The sequence below is a fragment of the Nycticebus coucang genome, chromosome X, assembly GCF_027406575.1.
Source record: "Nycticebus coucang isolate mNycCou1 chromosome X, mNycCou1.pri, whole genome shotgun sequence".
NCBI lineage: Eukaryota > Metazoa > Chordata > Mammalia > Primates > Lorisidae > Nycticebus > Nycticebus coucang.
In genome coordinates, this window is record NC_069804.1 from 18,916,863 (window position 1) to 18,936,697 (window position 19,835).

General features: G+C 40.3%; 1 protein-coding gene across 2 annotated transcripts; it reads right to left on the minus strand.

Annotated features, from left to right (window-relative positions):
• Positions 1 to 1,608: 1,608 nt before the first annotated feature.
• Positions 1,609 to 18,678, minus strand: EIF1AX (eukaryotic translation initiation factor 1A X-linked). 2 transcript variants are annotated; one of them, XM_053579989.1, is made up of 7 exons: positions 18,464 to 18,678; positions 11,657 to 11,740; positions 8,930 to 9,033; positions 7,662 to 7,712; positions 5,405 to 5,486; positions 4,450 to 4,541; positions 1,609 to 1,715 (listed from the first exon to the last, which is right to left on the minus strand). In XM_053579989.1, the coding sequence occupies exons 1-7, from the start codon at positions 18,477 to 18,479 to the stop codon at positions 1,710 to 1,712; spliced, it is 435 nt and encodes a 144-aa protein (XP_053435964.1). In that variant the 5' UTR covers positions 18,480 to 18,678; the 3' UTR covers positions 1,609 to 1,709. The 2 variants fall into 2 exon arrangements, with proteins under 2 accessions (XP_053435964.1, XP_053435965.1); XM_053579990.1 differs by lacking the exon at positions 11,657 to 11,740 and having other exon boundaries at positions 18,464 to 18,672.
• Between the last annotated feature and the right edge of the window lie 1,157 nt (positions 18,679 to 19,835).

The window sequence follows — 19,835 nt, forward strand, 5'->3', positions numbered from 1 at the left end:
GCTCAAACATTCTTGGTAAGCTAACATGGAAGGATCTACATGTACTGTAAATTTATCAAAACACTTATGTACAGAAGCCTAAATATCTCAGGAGGTTTAGATTACCGATGAAGATAATCACCAAGTCAACTCTTCATGGCTGGTTTCTGAGAAGTATTAAAAACCAGCCTTTGGTCTTAGATGCACTCCATGCATCTAAGCACTCAGGAGCCCCAGAGAATAAGAAACCACCACCACAATTATGTACTCTTAATTTCCATTCTTCAACTTAATGTTTTAAAGTACCTTAGATTTTTAAACCCAGAGTTTGCATTCTTAGGAAAGGAACTTATAGTGAGAAAGGATTAGAGAAAATTTGGGTGTTCTTTTTTTTTTTTTTTGAAGCCATCTGAAGGTTTGTTACCCTGTGTATTACTTTTCATCATTGAAAAGTTCTCTAGAGACCAACAGAATAAAAGTGTCACAAGCTACATGATGGATCTCGTGTTTTAAACATGCATGTGATTTCAACGTGGCTAGTGAGGGCTAACTAGTTCAGCTCTAATTTCATTTTATAACTAAAAATAAAATAAGGGTAAATTTAGTTCTCAACACAAGCAAAACAAAACAATTAACTCTCCACATAATAAAATACGCCCTTAACACAAAATAAGGGTATAATAAACTCTGTAGGATGACATTTTATTATAATTCTCAGCTATAGTCCTTCCGTTCAGAATTAGAGGCCATCTTTTCAATAAGCTGTTATTCCTTTCTCTTTCCCCAGCTTAGGGATATGTTGAAACAGTTTGATTTGTATTAATTTTTCATTCATGATATGCATTTGCATTGTGTTCATAAAGCACTCAAAATTATAGCTTACACGTGTATGAATTCTGAAAATAAAATAACACTTTTAACATAATCTTTCTGTTCTGTAAAAATATTCTACATACATGCACATGATCAAAACAATCTTCTCCTATTTGGGACATTTTTTATGCACAGAAAAAAAAAAGCAGTTCATTAGTATTTCCAATGTTGAGATAACTGGGTGCCACCTAGTGTTCAATCTCTGCAACTCTTAAGCTTACAAGTTCAAAATTGCTATTAAAGCCCAGGTTTTAAAAATTTTATTTTAGAAATGCTTTTTTTGCGTATGTTTATGGTGGCAAAATAAGATCATGAAAAGAATGAGCATGATATCAAAATTAGATAAAAATAGCCACATGTTAAATATGAAAAACAGACTTATAGTTTTTGACTTCAAATGCAGATTTTTGGTTCCCTCAAGTATCATTAAAATCTCAAGGGAACATCTAGGTAAATGGAATATACACATAGACTCTGTATAGTCAACAGGCTGGTCAAATCTAAAACTTAATAATCCATAATGTGAACAAGGCAAATGATTTATTCAAAACATCCATTTACTTACTAAAGTGGTCAAAATATGAAAGGCAGCAATTTGCTTTTGTCTTGTTTAAAATAGATGTGGTCTTTTACCCATAAGCTCCATTACAGCAAGAGAACAAAGTAGGCTTAACATCTTGCTTAACCCAATTCAGTATTAATCAGTTTTTAAAGAAACACAAATACCTTAGAAACAAATCAGTCTGCTTTAACACATTGTATTCATGCTAATGAGATTTTAATCTCCTTTTTGATGGCCAAAATCCAAATTGCAGGACAATTTTGAGAAAAGCTGGAATGTACAATGTCCAGGTTTTTTAGATCTGGAAGTTAAAAAGAAAAAAGAATCAGGCCAAAGGAATTATTACATTTTAACAGTCTACTACATATATAAGGGAGAATTTCACTTCCTTAGGCTATTTGGTAACGAAATCCAGTTTGAAGACAAAATTCCAAACCTCCATATAGGTTTTTCTCAATTCCAGCCCCGTGTTAGTAAATCTTTATCTCCTTTGTTAATGGTAAAGGTTAATGTCTCCTTTCTTCTTTTTGTGCTAGTGATGAGAGATTTCCTATTTTGTGGATGAGAGCAGACATGGAGGAATATGATCTCTTTAAAAACAGGACAGGGCGGCGCCCGTGGCTCAGTGAATAGGGCGCCGGCCCCATATGCCGAGGGTGGCGGGTTCAAGCCCAGCCCCGGCCAAACTGCAACCGAAAAAAAAAAAAATAGCCGGGCATTGTGGCGGGCGCCTGTAGTCCCAACTGCTCGGGAGGCTGAGGCAAGAGAATCGCGTAAGCCCAAGAGTTAAGAGGTTGCTGTGAGCCGTGTGACGCCACGGCACTCTACCGGAGGGCGGTACAGTGAGACTCTGTCTCTACAAAAAAATAAAATAAAAAAAAAAAAAAAACAGGACAAACAAGGTGGCGTTTGTGGTTCAGTGAGTAGGGCGCTGGCCCCAGCCAAATTGCAACAACAACAACAAAAAACAGCTGGGTGTTGTGGCAGGCGCCTGTAGTCCCAGCTACTTGGGAAGCTGAGGCAAGAGAATCGCCTAAGCCCAAGAGCTGGAGGTTGCTATGAACTGTGATGGCACAGCACTCTACCAAGGGCAACAAAGTGAGACCCTGTCTCTAAAATAAACCAGAAAACAAAACAAAACAGGACAAACGTTTTAAATTCCCCTCTGAGTCAATCTTATAAGAGCGATGGCTAGAACACCTATATAGCATATGTAGAAATGTCTCGGAAAAGCAGTGTTCTCAAGTGATAGAGAGCAAACCCTTATAAAATGTGCAAAAACTCATTCCTTTAATAACCACTGTCATTACCATCTCTTTCCTTGCCAGCCAGTTGGGTCCAGTTCTGAGGAAGCATTGGCACAGATTCATAATGTTTTTTTCTGAGAAATCGTAACCCTGTCTAAATTTTCAACCCATCATTTTGGTGTATGTGGATTCACATTCATGCATATTCTCTATAGAGGCCTTCTACCCTGGCTCAGCCATCAGAATATGTTTGGATGAGCCCTTACTCCACATATCAACTGTATGTCAAGTTCTTGCCACAGAATGGAATCATTAATTCTACGGTCAAAGTATTAGTAGCAATTCAGTCATAAGAATTCTCTTGGGGGGCGGTGCCTGTGGCTCAGTCGGTAGGGCGCCGGCCCCATATACCCAGGGTGGCGGGTTCAAACCCGGCCCCGGCCAAACTGCAACCAAAAAATAGCCGGGCGTTGTGGCGGGCGCCTGTGGTCCCAGCTACTCGGGAGGCTGAGGCAAGAGAATCGCTTAAGCCCAGGAGTTGGAGGTTGCTGTGAGCTGTGTGAGGCCACGGCACTCTACCGAGGGCCATAAAGTGAGACTCTGTCTCTACAAAAAAAAAAAAAAAAAAAAAGAATTCTCTTGGGGCTCGGCACCTGTAGCTCAGTGGTTAGGGCACCAGCCACATACACGGGGGCTGGTGGGTTCAAACCTGGCCCGGGCCTGCTGAACAACGACAACTGAGACAAAAAAAAAAAAAAAAATAGCCAGGCATTGTGGCAGGTGCCTGTAGTCCCAGCTACCTGGGACGCTGAGGCAACAGAATTGCTTAAGCTCATGAGTTTGAGGTTGCTGTGAGCTGACACGTCACAGCATTCTACTGAGGGCGACATAGCAAAACTCTGTCTCAAACAAACAAACAAAAAAAAACCCAACAAAAAACGAATGATTGAAGGATAAGTAGTGGGATGGATGGATATGTAATAAATGAAGTGTAGAAAAATGTTAACTGAAGAATCTGTGTGGTGAGTATAGCTTGTGATGCCTAAACCAGATTACCTCAAAACTGACCTTTGCATTTCTGAAAAGCTCTGGTAATTCTACAGCATAATCTTGATCTGGAACAACTGTTCTAATTTATTGTGAAATTCATTTTCGAATGAAATCAAACATTATTACTTTTTTAAAGAGATGGCAACTTGCTATGTTGTCCAGGCTGGAGTGCAATGGCTAGTTACAGTTGAGAAAATTACACACACTAGTCTTGAATTTCTGCCTCATCCTCTAGAATAGCTTGGACTACAGGCACACGACACCATGTCCGGCTTATATCTTTGGATTTATACTGGAAGGTGGTTTTTGAACTACATTTTATATAAAAGGAGTAAAAATAGCCCAAATCAGATTTAAGAATAATTTATGATTTACCTGTAATTTTACTAAGTAAATTTACATTGCCTAGAGACCACCTTTGAATTTCATTCAAACACAATAACAGAAGTGCACTGAAGCATTTATTTGCATGGGCATTACTGCTTTATTATCAGGAAAAATAACATATTTTCCTCAAAATAAATGTATCAACTCCAAACCAAGAATTTGCTAATGGTGCATACCAAACAGACAAAACAACATAATTGGCAACAGGCCTCCATTTTAACAAGGCTTCCAATAAACAAGTTATGATTAGAGTGCCTAGTGTTCATGTTGCCAAAACAAACATTGATCTTTTCAGGAACATCGATGAATTCCCAAAGCAACAATAAGAAAATGCAAGGTACATCTACTCACATCATCGATGTCTTCATCATCATCTCCAATGTCATCAAACTGAATTTCATCATCATCTCCAGGACCAAATGTATCAGTTTCATTGATTTTAGCTACAGACACAATAGCAAATATACTCATATAATAAAACCAAAATGTTAGTAAAATGAGTAATTACCCACTAAAAGAAGTAGGTCTGATATCAAATACCACCACTACTACTATACAGAATATTTAATACAACAAATTTCCCTGCAAGGTCACTGCTATGTCCAGAAGGAGAGTACGTGTGTTATAATTTTCTTTATTCACTAAGGTATTTTTAGTAAAGCAGGCTTTAATTACACTAATTTGGAAGATATTCCAAGTATGCTCCAAAAAGGTTTGAGCACATGCTAACAACTTATTTCCTTGAGATAAAAACAGCTGGTACACCATGAGATACTCATCGATCAGTAAGATGTGGTCAAATCATGCTTATCCCTAAGCAATAAAAATGAAGCAGAAGTGTTAATTCTACTCATTCCTACATATTAGCATTTTCTGGATTAGAGATGCCAAGTAAATAATTTCAGTAGGACTACCATGCTTAAGTAAAATAGTTTGTTTGATATAAGGATACAATGGACCCAAAACTAACTTTTTAATAAAAATCAGCAACACTACCTAATTATTGTCATTGCTTCAGGTTTAATGCAGATGAACACTTAATAGTCTCTTGCATAAGAAATTTTAAAATAAACGTTAACAAAATTGTTCCTTTGGCATTGTGTAGAAGTCCAGGGCTTATATATAACTCTAGTAACTTCTTTCTTACAGCATCTAGTATTACTAAGTATGGTTAGGCATAATTAATCACGTAAACACAAAAGCAAATATGCAAAATCTACAAAACTACCAAAATTGCTTCACCTGAACACTAACAAGGTTTGGGTTTAAATGATCATGTAATGGGTTAATACAACTCAGACATTACCGTGTTCTGGAAGCTCCCCATATGCCTTCAGACTTCTGGCTTCATCTGCATTGTATTTTAAAATCACATCAGCTTTGTTATCCTTAATAGAGATAAAAGCAGAATTAGGCAGACTCCATCTTTTTTTTGGAGAAAGTCTCCTTATGTCGCCCTCAGTAGAGTGCCATAGCGTCACAGCTCACAGCAACCTCAAATTCTTGGGCTAAGCGATTCTCTTGCCTCAGCCTCCCAAGTAGCTGGGACTACAGGTGCCTGCCACAACACTGGGCTATTTTTTTGTTGCAGTTTTAGTTGGCTCGGGCCGGGTTTGAACCCACCACCCTGTGTGTGTGGCTGGTGCCGTAACCACTGTGCTACAGGCGCAGAGCTGGGCAGACTCCATCTTTTAGATATACTTACTATTACCTTTTGTTTACAAGTCTGTTGAAATAAAAAAGTTCCCCGGGACCATAATTTGCTGGGTGATCAGACATTGCAATTCAAAAACTGGGACTGGTATAATGATCTATGGAAATTAATATGCCTTTTGACACATCTGTGCTTCTTAGAAGTTCTTTAGGTGTTTCTGATGCAAATGTCCTTCTGGGCAATAATGCCTTAGAATACTTTCCCATTCGAAAAGAATCGACTCGGAGAAAATGGATTGCTTCAATTTCAAGGGCAGTGTGATTAAGACCAGTACTTCTTAAAATTTAAGGTGTACAGAAGCTTATGGGGATCCTGTTAAAATGCATGCTCTGAATGAGAAGCCCTGGGGTGGAGTCCAAGGATCTGCCTTTCTAATATGGTCCCAGAAGACAGGGATGCTGCTAATTCGGGGACTATCTGTGAGCAGCGAGGGCACAGGAGGATCACAAGAGATTCTGAATCATAAGCGTTGGTCGTGGCTGTCACTTTACAACTAGAATGTTATTACTTCTAGGCCCATGGTGTCCTTATCTGTCAAACAGGGAATTAATTCTTCCTACTTTTGGGGCTACTAAGATTCAAAGAAGAAAATGGGTATCAAAATGATATGAATTTAAAGCGGGCTTTCTCCACCTTGGCATTATTGATTATTCTGAACTAGGTCATTATTTGTTGGGTAATAATGTCCTATGCATTGTAGAATGTTTAACATCACTCCTAACCTCTACATAATACACATCAGCAGTACTACACTACTCCCCTGGTTGTGGCATCCAGAAATGTCTCCAGTCACTGCCAATGTCCCCACAACTGAGAGCCAGTGATTTAAATCAAATATTTTAATTCTTTGCTCTGAAATATTTTTTAAAAACCAAAGTACAGGCTCAGTGCCTGTAGCTCAGTGGCTAGGGTGCCAGCCACATACACCAGAACTGGTGAGTTCAAACCCAGCCTGGGCCTGCCAAACAACTACAACCAAAAAATAGCCTGGCAATGTGGCGGGCACCTGTAGTCTCAGCTACTTTGGAGACTGAGGCAAGAGAATTGCTTACGCCCAAGAGTTGGAGGTTGCTGTGAGCTGTGACACCACATCACTCTACCGAGAGTGATATAGACTGTCTCAAAAAACAAAAACAAAAAACAAAGTACAACCAAGGCTTATAAAAATAGAGGTATTATCACATGGGGATACATTCTAATAGGCAGAAATCAAATAGATGTCACAGACACACAATGAGCATAAAGTCAAGGCTGAGAATACGAACGGCAACTACCATTTATTTTCCCAAGTCCTCATTTAAATTTATTGCACATACTTTTGTTGTGGTATGCACTGTAATTACTTGTGTGCCTGTCTTATACTCTCTACTACCAGGTTATAAGCCTTTTGCGGGATGGGAGCTTAACTCATTTAGTGGTAGCCCTTAGAATAATAATTACCATATATATATATATTTTTTTTTGTGGTTTTTTGGCCAGGGCTGGGTTTGAACCCGCCACCTCCGGCATATGGGACCAGCGCCCTACTCCTTGAGCCACAGGCACCGCCCATAATTACCATATTTTGATTTAAAGACCTCTAAAACAGCGGTTCTCAACCTGTGGGTCGCAACCCCTTTTTAACTATGAAAATACACTGTGGCATTAAGAAGGTTGAGAACCACTGCTCTAAAATTAAAAGGGATCATTTAGCTTCATGAAAACGTCACACGTTGACTCCACAAACTGGCATTTGGGAACCACAATCCCTGGGATACTTAGCACAATGCCTAAAATGCAACTGGTTCTTAAGAAATGGTTCATCAAATTCAAGCCAGTAAACAATAAAATATTTAAATATAATTTTTACCTGGTAGTCTCTGAGACCAACCAATATGATGTCTGAAGTATTTATCCAAACCTATAAAAGAGAAATTACTTTGTCATATTTAAAATAAAAACAAACAACAACAACAACAAAAAAAAAAAAAAAATCAAGAAATTCCATAGTAACAATTAGTTTAGAAATGAAGAGATCTATGAACCACTCCAGGTGTTAGTTACCTATTATACTGAAAACTCCAGTAATCTCAAGAGTTTAGGGAGGCTGATGCCAGAGGATCACTTAAGGCCAGGAGTTTAAGACTAGCCTGGGCAACTTAGTGAGACCCCATCTCTTAAAAAATAAAAACAGCCAGGCGTGGGCACACAGGTATAGTCCTAGCTACCTAGGACGCTGAGGCAGGGAGGCTTAAGCCCAGGAGTTCAAGACATGCCCCTGCACTCTAGCCTGGGAAACGAAGCAAGATCCTATCTCTTAAAAAAGGAAAAAAATTATGAAAGAACAGAAAATCATGTTGCTTTATCTTCTTTCCTCTCTACCTGGCCTTCTACTCAACAACATATTTGCAGCTCCCCAAACCCCTTTAGTTTGGGAACAGAAGAATTTAAAAAGACCAAAAAAAAAAAAAAAAAAAGAAAGAAAGAAAGAAAACCTAAAACTACAAAACAAATCCACAAATCAAGAGTTAAGACTTTTAATCAGCCAATAAATAAATAAATCAACCAACCAACCAATAAATCTGCCTGAACCTACTGTAATGAATTAAACATTACTTTCCAAGGTAGTCCATTCATGATCATATTCAGAAAATTCAACATTAATACAACACTTATTTAACATATGTATATCCAATTTTCTTAATACACCCTTTAACAGTTATTTCCCCAACCCCTAAACTACAAGGGCCACATTTCATATGGTATAGCTCTCTTCAGGTGTCCTTGAAATCAGAATAATTCCCCAACCTTTTTTACTTTTCATGACACTACTATTTTATTTAGAACCAGGACATCTGTTTTATTGAATATCCCTCAACTTGTTTCCTTAGGATTCAGATTCAGGTTAAATATTTTGCATAGGAACACAACATAGATGATACAAATGATTCCTTAAGCACTAGAATCCAGATAAAATTACCATTTAGAATCCTTGCTATTTAACTTATAGGTAAATCACTGTTTATCCAGGCAAATCTTTTGGAAATTTCCAAAAATGAAGTCACTGGCCAATAAAAACTGTAGAGGCATTTTCCCACCTTAATCAAGTTTACATTAAAGTAAACTCTCTATACCCACCTTTTTCCTCAATTTCCCTCTGATGTGACATAACCTCTTCACTCCATCAAAACACATTGCCTCTAATCTTCCATTTCCTAACATTTTGATTACTTGGGCATACTCTAGGGAGGAAAAAAGAAAAGGGTATGAAGAGGTTCATATTTTCATATAAGCAACACAAAATTGACAAGTGAAAACATACAATTGTATGTATGGTAAAAGTATAAATATATATAAGGGGATGATCAGCAACAAACTGATCATAATAATGGCAGAGCCAGAACCAAAACTATGTAACATCATTCTTTGACAAGCTGTCTCGTGGAGATCAAAGGTGGCTTGTCCCAAAATGCATAGGTACTACACCCCATTAATCTCTCCCATTTAGATTCTTGCCCAATTTTGGCTCTCCTTTCCCTCAGAACCTTTAGAGGGATAAATCTCATAGAATTTTTAGCACATTGGCAAATAAAAGCCACTGAAATGTTAATAGTATCTTTGTTAAATTAGAGTATCTTGATGATTATTCTAAAGTTCTTTTTTTTTTTTTTGCAGTTTTTTTTTTTTTTTTGGTTTTTGGCTGGGGCTAGGTTTGAACCTGCCACCTCCGGCATATGGGACTGGTGCCCTACTCCTTGAGCCACAGGCGCCGCCCTTTTTTGCAGTTTTTGACCAGGGCTGGGTTTGAACCCACCACCTCTGGCATATGGGGCTAGTGCCCTACCCCTTTGAGCCACAGGTACCACCCTATTCTAAAGTTCTTGTAAAGCCACAGAGATGCTCCTGGGTAAAATGCCAAACTTATTACCAAAATCTTTCTGAAAAGGGACCCAAGAAACAACCTGATTTCACTGCCACTTAAAACCTGTGATAAGGAGGTTATGAGACAGGGGTGGGTAGAATTAGGGAGAAACATCACTTCAGACCCTTTAGAGTACTCAAATTGTACATAAGATTAAGCTTCAAAAAGGGTTATCACTAATTTGTAAACACACCAAGACATAACTTTGAAAGGCCCACCTAGCGCCTCGAGACGGTTATCCAGCTCAGAAGCAGCCTTTCTTCCAAAGTGGAAGAAAAATACTGGGGTGGATGTTAGCAGTCGTGTCAACTGCTAACGGAGATATGAATGACTAAAGCTAAGAAATGAAAGGTCTTTTAGCCAGAAAACAACCTTAAGTTCTACAGAAAGACAACCAAAAAAATGTTCTTTCTTGGGCGGCGCCCGTGGCTCAGTAAGTAGGGCACTGGCCCCATATACCGAGGGTGGAGGGTTTAAACCAAGGCCTGGCCAAACTGCAACAAAAAAATAGCGGGGCGTTGTGGTGGGCGCCTATAGTTCCAGCTACTCAGGAGGCTGAGGCAAGAGACGCCTAAGCCTAAGAGCTGGAGGTTGCTATGAGCTGTGACACCATGGCACTCTACCAAGGGTGACAAAGTGAGACTCTGCTATTTGGGAGGCTGAGCCCAAGAGCTGGAGGTTGCTATGAGCTGTGCCACCACGGCACTCTACCGAGAGTGACAAAGTAAGACTCTTGTCTCTAAAAACAAAACAAAACAAACAAACACAACAACAAAAAACACCATTGTTTGTTAAAGTGCCAGAAATTGGTCAGGTGCAGCGGAGTGGTTCACAACTGTAATCCCAGAACTTTGGGAGACCAAGGCAAGAGGATTGCCTGAGGCCAAGAGATCAAGATCAACCTGGGCAACATAGTGAGACACTCTCATTTCTACAAAAAATAGAAAACTCAGTTGGGTATGGTGGTGCACACCTGTAGTGGTCCCAGCTACTCAGGCAGCTAAGGCAGGAAGATGCCTTGAGACCCTGTGTATAGACTGCAGTGAACTATGATGCCACTGCACTCTAGCATGGGCAACAGAGCAAGACCCTGTCTCAAAAGTAAAATAACAATAACCTCCACCCTCGAAAGTTCTAGAAATTGGGGCAGCGCCTGGGGTGGTGGGTTCAAACCCAGCCCCGGCCAAAAAAAAAAAAAAAAAAGTTCTAGAAATTATTGGGACAACTGGGGAAATCTGAATATGAACTATATGCCAGATAATATTAATATTAAATTGGCGGCACCCATGGCTCAGTGGGTAGGGTGCCGGCCACATATACCAGGGCTGGAGGGTTCAAACCTGACTAGTGCCACCTAAAATAACAACAGTGACAACTTTTGAACAACAGCAGCTGTTGAACAACAATAAAAAAATAGCTGGGCGTTGTGGCAGGTGCCTGTAGTTCCAGCTACTTGGGAGGCTGAGGCAAGAGAATTGCTTAAGCCCAAGATTTTGAGGTTGCTGTGAGCTGTGATGCCACAGCACTCTACCCAGGGCAACAGCTTAAGGCTCTGTCTCCAAAAAAAAAAAAGAGAGAAAAGAAAAAAGATGGCCAGGCACAGTGGCTCACACCTGTAATCCTAGCACTTTGGGAGGGAGGAGGGTGGATTGCTTGAGCTCAGGAGTTCGAGACCAACCTCAGAAGCAAGACTCCATCTCTACTAAAAATAGAAAAATTAGCCAGGCATGGTGGCCTGTGTTTGTAGTCCCAGCTAACTTGGGAGGCCAAGGCAAGAACATCACTTGAGCCTAAGAGTTTGAGGTTGCTGTGAGCTATGATGATGCCACGGCACTCTTCCCCAGGCTACAGAGTGACAGTCTGTCTCAAAAAAGAGACAGAGAGAGAAAGAGAAAAAGAAAAAAGACATTACTAACAAAAGCCTAAATTACGAAGACACTTACCTTGTCCATCTTCTTTGAATACCAGCTCTCTTTTCTCAGATTCATTCTCATTCTTACCTCTGCGTCTGTTTTTACCTCCCTTACCTAATGGTTTTAAGGAAACAAACAAACAAAAAATACACCACAAATCACCTGCCAAACAGCATAAAAAGAAACTAGACTAAATTAGTCATATTACACTTGCAATCTTTGATCACAACATTACATATTATAACCCTCCTACCCTGCTTGGAATTTCCTTTTGGTATTTTTCTGACATAAAATACAAATAGCAGATACTATATACAAATATTTAGAAAAAACATTTCAGTTTAGCACCTATCTTTTCCAAATAAAAATGGAATTCCATATGTATTCTTCTAAGCTGAAATCTTGGATGCCTTCTGAAGCCAGGTTCTATGCAAGGAACCTGGAATGAAGTGAGGACAGTGTCTAGATAGAGAAATGTGGTTTTCAAACTTTTGGCAGCAGAGCATGATAAACATTGAAATCTCCATTCAAAACTCAATTTAACTTTCCTAGTCCTTATCAACACCCTTGGTTATACGACCACAGTGGCCATGCTACACTGCCACCCATTTACCTGTAACAATCACTCTATGAGGTAACAACAGTCATCTATTCCCAGTTTACCAATGAGTCCATTAAAGCTCAGAAGTAACTCACTTAAAGATTATAGTCACTGAATGACGGTGACCAGATCCACATCCATTCTTTTTGCCTGTACCCATACTGGTGTACATCCACAGCATTTTGCTCCCATTCCAAAACCTAAACAGTGGGTCTTGATAGATTTTATAAAAATGCCCTCTTTCATACTTGACGCTTTATGAAAGGAGTACAAGTAGGAAATAACTGGAGGGAGAAGAGAAGTTATAGCTACTGGAATGGTATATATTGATTTTTGTGGTGGTAGAGGGAGGCGAGTAACTCTGGCAACCCCTAGAATTTGAATTTTATCTTACAAGGTGTAGCATATATTGGACAAGACATTTGAAGCTAAAAGGGTGTTAATAATAGTCTTAACTTGGGAGCATCCAGATGTCCTTCAATAGGTGCATGGATAAACTCTGGTTCATCTATACAATGAAATATGATTCAGTGATAAAAAGAAATGAGCTATCCAACACTGAAAAGACATGGAAGAATCTTAAATGCATATTGGTAAGTGGAAGAAGCCAACTTGTAAAGGTTACATATACAGTATGAGTCCAAGTACAGATGACATTCTAGAAAAGGTACAACTACAAAGACAGGAAAAAAAAAAATCAGTGGTTGCCAGGAGTTGGGGAGGGGAATGAATATTTGGAGCATAGGGGATTTTTAGAGCAGTGAAACTATTCTGTATTTAATAGTGTAATGGTGAATCCATGTCACTCTACATGTGTGAAAACCTATGCAACTAACAAAATAAAGAGCTAACCCTAATGTAAACCATGGACTTTGGCTAATAATGCATCTCTTGGCTTGTCAATTGTAACAAATGTACCACACCAATGTAAGATGCTAATAGTGAGGGAAACTGCGGGCAGGGGAAAAGAGAAGAGAGGATATGGGAATTCTACTTTGTGCTTATTTTTCTGTAAACCAGAAACTGCTCTAAAAATAAACCCTATTAAAAAAGCATGGCACACAGGGATGCAATCAGCAGAATCCAATCCTACAATTCTATAAGACAATTTGGTTTCTTCAATAGATACATTTTGAAGAACATTTTAAAGACCAGGTAGGAACCTAAAGGTTAAAACAGACTAAAAAGATCAGTCAACCACAACACACAAACTCTGGAACCTAATTTGGTGTGGATGGTGCAAGATGAGTCTTAATAAACTGAAGGTGAGGTGGCACCTTTGGCTCAGGGGGTAGGGCACCAGGTCCCATATACCAAGGGTGGCGGGTTTGAACCCGGCCCTGGTCAAACTGCAACAAAAAATAGCTGGGTGTTGTGGCGTGCGCCTGTAGTCCCAGCTACTCAGGAGGCTGAGGCAAGAGACTCGCCTAAGCCCAGGAATTGGAGGTTGCTGTGAGCCATGACGCCATAGCACTCTATCAAGGGTGACAGGGTGAGACTCTGTCTCAAAATAATAATAATAATAATAATAAATTAATTAAATAAATAATAAATTGAGGGTGTCTGGGGCTAGGAGGTGGGTACATGGAGGTTCTTACACTAATTTACTTTTGTATATATTCCAAATTCTTCCTAAGTTTTAAAATAAAAAAGTGAAGATGAGTATAAAACTATCATTGGTATAAAAAGGAAATACACTAATATTTGTTTATATATACACAAACTATCTCTGGAAGGACATATACCAAAAAATTCAACAATGACTACCTAAGACAAGAACTAGGTTGGCAACCGGACATATGAAGGAAAGAGATTTCACTTTTTTTACTCTTGAATTTGAATCATGTGAATACATTTACATATACTATTCAAAAATATTAAATAAAAAAACCCTTTAATAAAAGGTAGAGGTGTGACAGGATCCTCCAAGTGGGAAACTGGTAAGGTCACTGTTCTTATAGGTAGAATGAAGCAGGCCTCCCCTACACTGCATGAAAAGGAAGAAGATTCAATCACCTCTATACTCTTTCTACCATTTAGGAGTCTAGAATTCTATCTCACTGGTATCCTTAAAAATCCATTAATTCTCCCCCTTCCCATCCCTGTTCTTCATACATTAACTTCCTATCTTCTGTTCACCTACTGTCTAAGGAGATTTACTTTTACATTTCTCTCACCTATCACTTCTATGCTAGGAATTTCACATCTCAGTGCCACTATATCAACTTAGCATTTGTCTTTTATATCTAATGGCTCAATACATCTCCAGTGAATGGGCATATGTCATCTCAAGCTCAGTTTTACTCAAAACTCAATTTGCTTTCTTTCCCGACACTGGTACTTATTCAACACCCTTGTTTCTATACATGACCCCAGTGACCATGCTCTTATCCACGATGTAACAACGCTATACATCTACTTGTCACAATCACCCAATGAGGTATCAACAGTCATTTATTACCAGTTTTTTTTTTTGGAGGGGGGAGGGGGGTAAGGTCTCAAGCTGTCGCCCTGGGTAGAGTGCTGTGGCGTCACAGCAACCTCAAACTCCTGGGCTTAAGCAATTCTCTTGCCTCAGCCTCCCAAGTAGCTGGGACTACAGGTGCCCTGAAGCTCAGAGAAGTTAAGTAACTCACTATTTCAGCCAGTGATCTAGCTCCAACAATATCTTGTTCCCATTCCAGAACCTAAACCACATTGCAGCCATTTCCAAAAGGTGGGAGAAAGGCTATCAGTGGTAATTTACTAAAGGACTCAAGGCAATAGCTTGGGAACAGCAAAAAGTTCACAGCCCAAATATAATAAAAAATGTGCACCTGGTCAATCCAAAGACAGACATGAAACTTCTAAAATCAGGGCCAGGTACAGTGGCTCACACCTGTAATCCTAGCACTCTAGGAGGCCGAGGGAGGTGGATTGCCTGAGCTCAAGAGTTCGAGACCAGCCTGGGCAAGAGCGAGACCCCATCTCTAAAAAATATCTGGGCATTGTGGCAGGTGCCTGTAGTCCCAGCTACCAGAGAGGTTGAGGCAAGAGAATTGCTTAAGCCCAAGAGTTTGAGGTTGCTGTGAGCTATGATACCACGGCTCTCAGGCACTATACCAAGGGTGACAAAATGAGAGACTTTGTCTCAAAAAAAAGAAAGTTCTCGAATCAAGTGCACTTACTCTCTCCTGGGGCAGTCTCCCATTGCTCTGTGCTACTGTTATAGGTGGGTCTCTATAATTTCCTGACCCACCCAGAGTTGAGTTCAGTATTTGAGGCCTTCTTAGGGCACACTGAAATTAATTTCCTAGAAAGAGAAAAGTATTTCAAGCTACTAATGATGCCAGATCTGTAAAATAGAGTGCAAGCTCCATTAGGGCAAAGATATATATATATATACATACCTGCTCTGTTTACTGAGTTACATACCCAAATTTGGCAATTCTTCCAATTAATCAGTCAGGAGTAGTCCATACATTCCTAAAGAGTGATGATTTTAAAATCCTAAGTCTTTAAGGTGTGCACTTTCCTCTAAATGCTCTTTATGAGTGGGCCAAAAGATGCCTTTTTCCTGATTTGAGGATGTGTCTCTAACAGCTTTTAAACTGTTAAGAATCAGTTCACAGTTCATGGTAATTTTTATCCTTAATTGTGTAACCTTCATAAGACTATACTCAGGGCTTCTGGATTTTCCAATGGCAGGGGAAAATAGAAAAATAAACATGAATTTTTTTTTTTTACATTATTAAAACCTGTCTTGAAAGATTCAGGAGTCTTGGTACTATTCATCTAACTAAAATAGCAGATAGCTAAGAAAACTGATTTTTGGCCAGGCATGGTGGCTCACACCTGTAATCCTAGCACTCTGGGAGGCAAGGCAGGTGGATTGCTTGAGCACACAAGTTCAAGACTAGCCTGAGCAAGAGTGAGACTCCATCTCTACTAAAAATAGAAAAACCGAGGCAAAAGGATGGCTTGAGCCCAAGAGTTGGAGGTTTCTGTGAGCTATGACGCCATGGGACTGTACCCAAAGCAACAGCTTGAGACTCTGTCTCAAAAAAGAAAAAAAAGAAAACAAAACGGATTTGTTTTACATGTACAGGAATAATAAACACTTTCTGTTTACCTTCAGAATGAGAAAAGTAAAAGGGAATTAGGAAGGGGTACACAGAAGTCTTTACTTCAATCTGTGTTGTAATTCTTACATTTAGAGAAATGGATTCCCAGGTGTCCATTTTATCATCTATATTCTTTGTATGCCTGAAATACTACTTACGAAAAAAAAAAAAGTCATTACTTGTCAACATATCAGAACTAACCACACCATTTCCGTCTCTATTTCACTGTCATGTAGTGGAATGCTGTCATGTAATGGAATGCTCTTAAAATTCTTTTGTATGAATGAGATCAGGTTTGAGTGTACAATTAAAGATAAACATTCTAACTTTTTACCATGGTTTCTTTCTAAAAGAGCAGGTAGCCTCTAAACTAAATCAGAATTCTCAAATTCCGGGCTGTGGGGGAAAGGGAGAGCGGAGAGAGGGAAGGAGGGAGGGAGGTGGGGCGCCAAGTGGGCCTTTTGGAGGTAGGACACAATTATAAAAGGGGACTTTACCTAACAAATGCAATCAATGTAACCTGGTTCTTTATTCCTTCAATGAATCCCCAACAATAAAAAAAAAAAAATTCTCAAACTCCTTCTTTAAACCAATCAGAGGAGTTTTGGAGAAATTCCCAGAGAGATTAAGCCAGACATGAGGCTAGTAAACTAGATGTGATTTAGTGTTGAAGTCTGGTCCCCTTTAAACCAAAGGGGAACCTATTATTCACCTAAGGGTGGAGTCAACGGAAGGGAGGTGACCTACTAAAACAAGTATTTATTGAGCATCTACTAAGTGTCAAGTACTAGCAAGCCAATGTGATTAGGACAGGTACTATTCTGGTCCTTTAGAATTTATAGCCTAGTGAGGAACTGGAAATCTCATTACTAGAAATATAAAAGTGAGAAGACGATACCTATTGAAGTGATCCAGTTACCATCTCAGAGGAAATAAAGAATTATACAGATTAGAAAAAAAACTGTAAGACTTTTAAAATCCTCCATAATGCTCTTTCCCAGGATAAAAATCCTTGCTACAAAAAAAGACCTGCAAACTTGATTTCTGTGGGCAGCAAAGTGCCTCAAGAGGACTGCATCAAATAGTGCTCAGAACCACAACCAAGTACCTGGAGGGATAAAGTGAGTAGTGAAAGTTACACAGAGGAAATGTGATAGAATCTCTGCCACCAGCTGTTAAATAGAAGAGAGAACACAAGCGGGCTGGGGTCAGGGAGGCCTTTATGATGAATAATCAAAGGAGACTTTTCATAGGCTGTGAAATATGCTCCTCTTCTGTAGGAAAGCGTTTTCCTTATTTTTACCTGAACAGAGAAATTATAAGGACATTAAAAGTGACAGAGATCGTAAATCTACAAAAAGGAGAATTTCTTTAGGAGCGTTTTGCTTTTTTCAGATTAGGCTTTCCATTTTGGAAATTCCAAATAAACTTATCCTCAAGTCTGTTAATTTGTGAATGTTTAGCCTCAGAATGGAGAAAACTTTATTCCCATCACAATATATCCAGGATCTGAAGTGAAAGTAGAAAACTTGGCTAAATAAAAAACAAGTCTTCTAGAAAAATAAGCTAAACCCTGAAAAGGAATTCAGTAAATTTCTAGAGGTAAACCTTAAAAATGCATCAAGGTTTTGCTTACTGTTTACAAAGGACAAGGAGTAGCCCCAACAATAGTGAAGCGTCCATAAAGAAACCCATGCAGGAGTACCGGGTGGTCACGAAAGCATGCATCATCCTTTTAATGTTCAGAACTGCTTTCAGAGTTTAACTTCTCATGCCCAGCAAAGGCCAAAGAGGCTTTATCTACCAAGCCCGGGTCACCCCGGGGATGGTCTCCCCATCGTCTCCACAGAATCACAGACAGTCTGGCGCGAAAGAGGAGCAAAAGCCCACATTCTCCCGCAGGAGGCCCTACAAAAATGGCGTCGGCTCCACCCCAATGTGATCAAATTGGGAACAGGAGTTAACTTCCCGGCTCCTCTCCCGGGTTTAGAGTCGCGTGCGGGACGCCCAGCAGAAGCAGGCAGGGCGGAAAGGAAAAAAGGTCACTATGGCCTTGGCGATCCGGAGGCCACCGGCAGGGCAGGGGAGACTGGGTCGAACAGAGCTGCGGTCCCGGGGTCCGGGAGGCATTACCTTTATTTTTGGGCATGGTGAAGGTGGCCTCGCGGTGTCTGTGACTTTTTTCCGGGGGGAGGCAGCGGTGGCGGTGACTGCTCTGAGGGACGACGACACGAAGGACCGCGCAGGACGAAGCCGAAGCTGGAGGTCGGGTAGCGCGCGCGGAAGAGTCTGGCCACCAAGCTCTTCCGAGATCAGCCTGCGTCCACGCTCATCGGCGGCAAATGGCGTCGCGGCTGCTTGCGTCACTTTTCCACGCCTCCCGCCGCCGGCTGGGCACGCCCCCAAGCTCTATAGCGCAGGCGTGATCCTTATTGTTAGATCAAAGGGTGACGCGTGCTGGGAGGGTACGCGGCGAGCGGAACAGCAGGCGGGGAACAGGGCCCCGAGCGGGGAGGAGGCGGAGTCGGGGAGGGAATGGGCGGGCCCTGCGTCATAATAAAAGGCGGATTGAGGTAGCGCCCGCTGCTGGCTACCGCCAGACCTCAGCTGCTTCGTAACAAACCGGTGTCTCCTGGTTTGACAAGTTGTTGACTCAACCCCATAACTCAGTTTTAACGTGGCTTTTTCAGCAGCCCAGCCAGGCTGGGAGCCTTCCTGTTAAGAAATGCCATGACATTTGTTATTACTTCCTAAATATCTGTCATCCCTACCTCATTGTAAACCTTACCAGAGACAATTGCTTACCATTTAATCGCATTTAGCAGAATGTCTGGCACATACTAGGTGTTCAAAACACACAAAGAAAAGAAAAGAGGGAGGGGAAAAGAAGACTCATGCTCAGCGTTAATGGTCAGAACTGTGTCCCCCTAAAATCCACATGTTGAAGTACCCCAGTACTTCAGAATGACTGTATTTGGAGATGGGGCCTTTAAAAAGGTCAATAAATTGAAATGAGTGCAATAGGGTGGGTCCTAATCCAGTATGACTGGTGTCCTTAACAGGAGTAGAATGCCACGTGAACAAGAAGGTGGTATTCTCAGAATAAATCAACCCTGATGACACCTTGATACCTTGACCTCAGACTTCTAGCCTCTAGAACTGTGAGAAAATAAATGCATGTTTAAGGCACTCAGTCTGTAGTACTTTGTTATGACAGCCTTAGCAAACCAATAGAGCTGTCTATGCTGGGAAAATAGTTTTATGTCAAAGTAAACTTATTTTAATTAAATCACCTTTCTGCAAACATCAGAATTTTAACATCGTATTTCTAGGAAAATCGACGGACTTAGATGGTAAAGAAATAAAATATATCTAGCAAGGTGGATCTCTACTAGAAACATTTGGCAGTGTCTACAGTCATTTCTGGTTGTCACAACTTGGGGGAGGAGGGTAGTGATGCTGGTATCTAGTGGGCAGAGACCAGGGATGCAGGTATACATCCTAC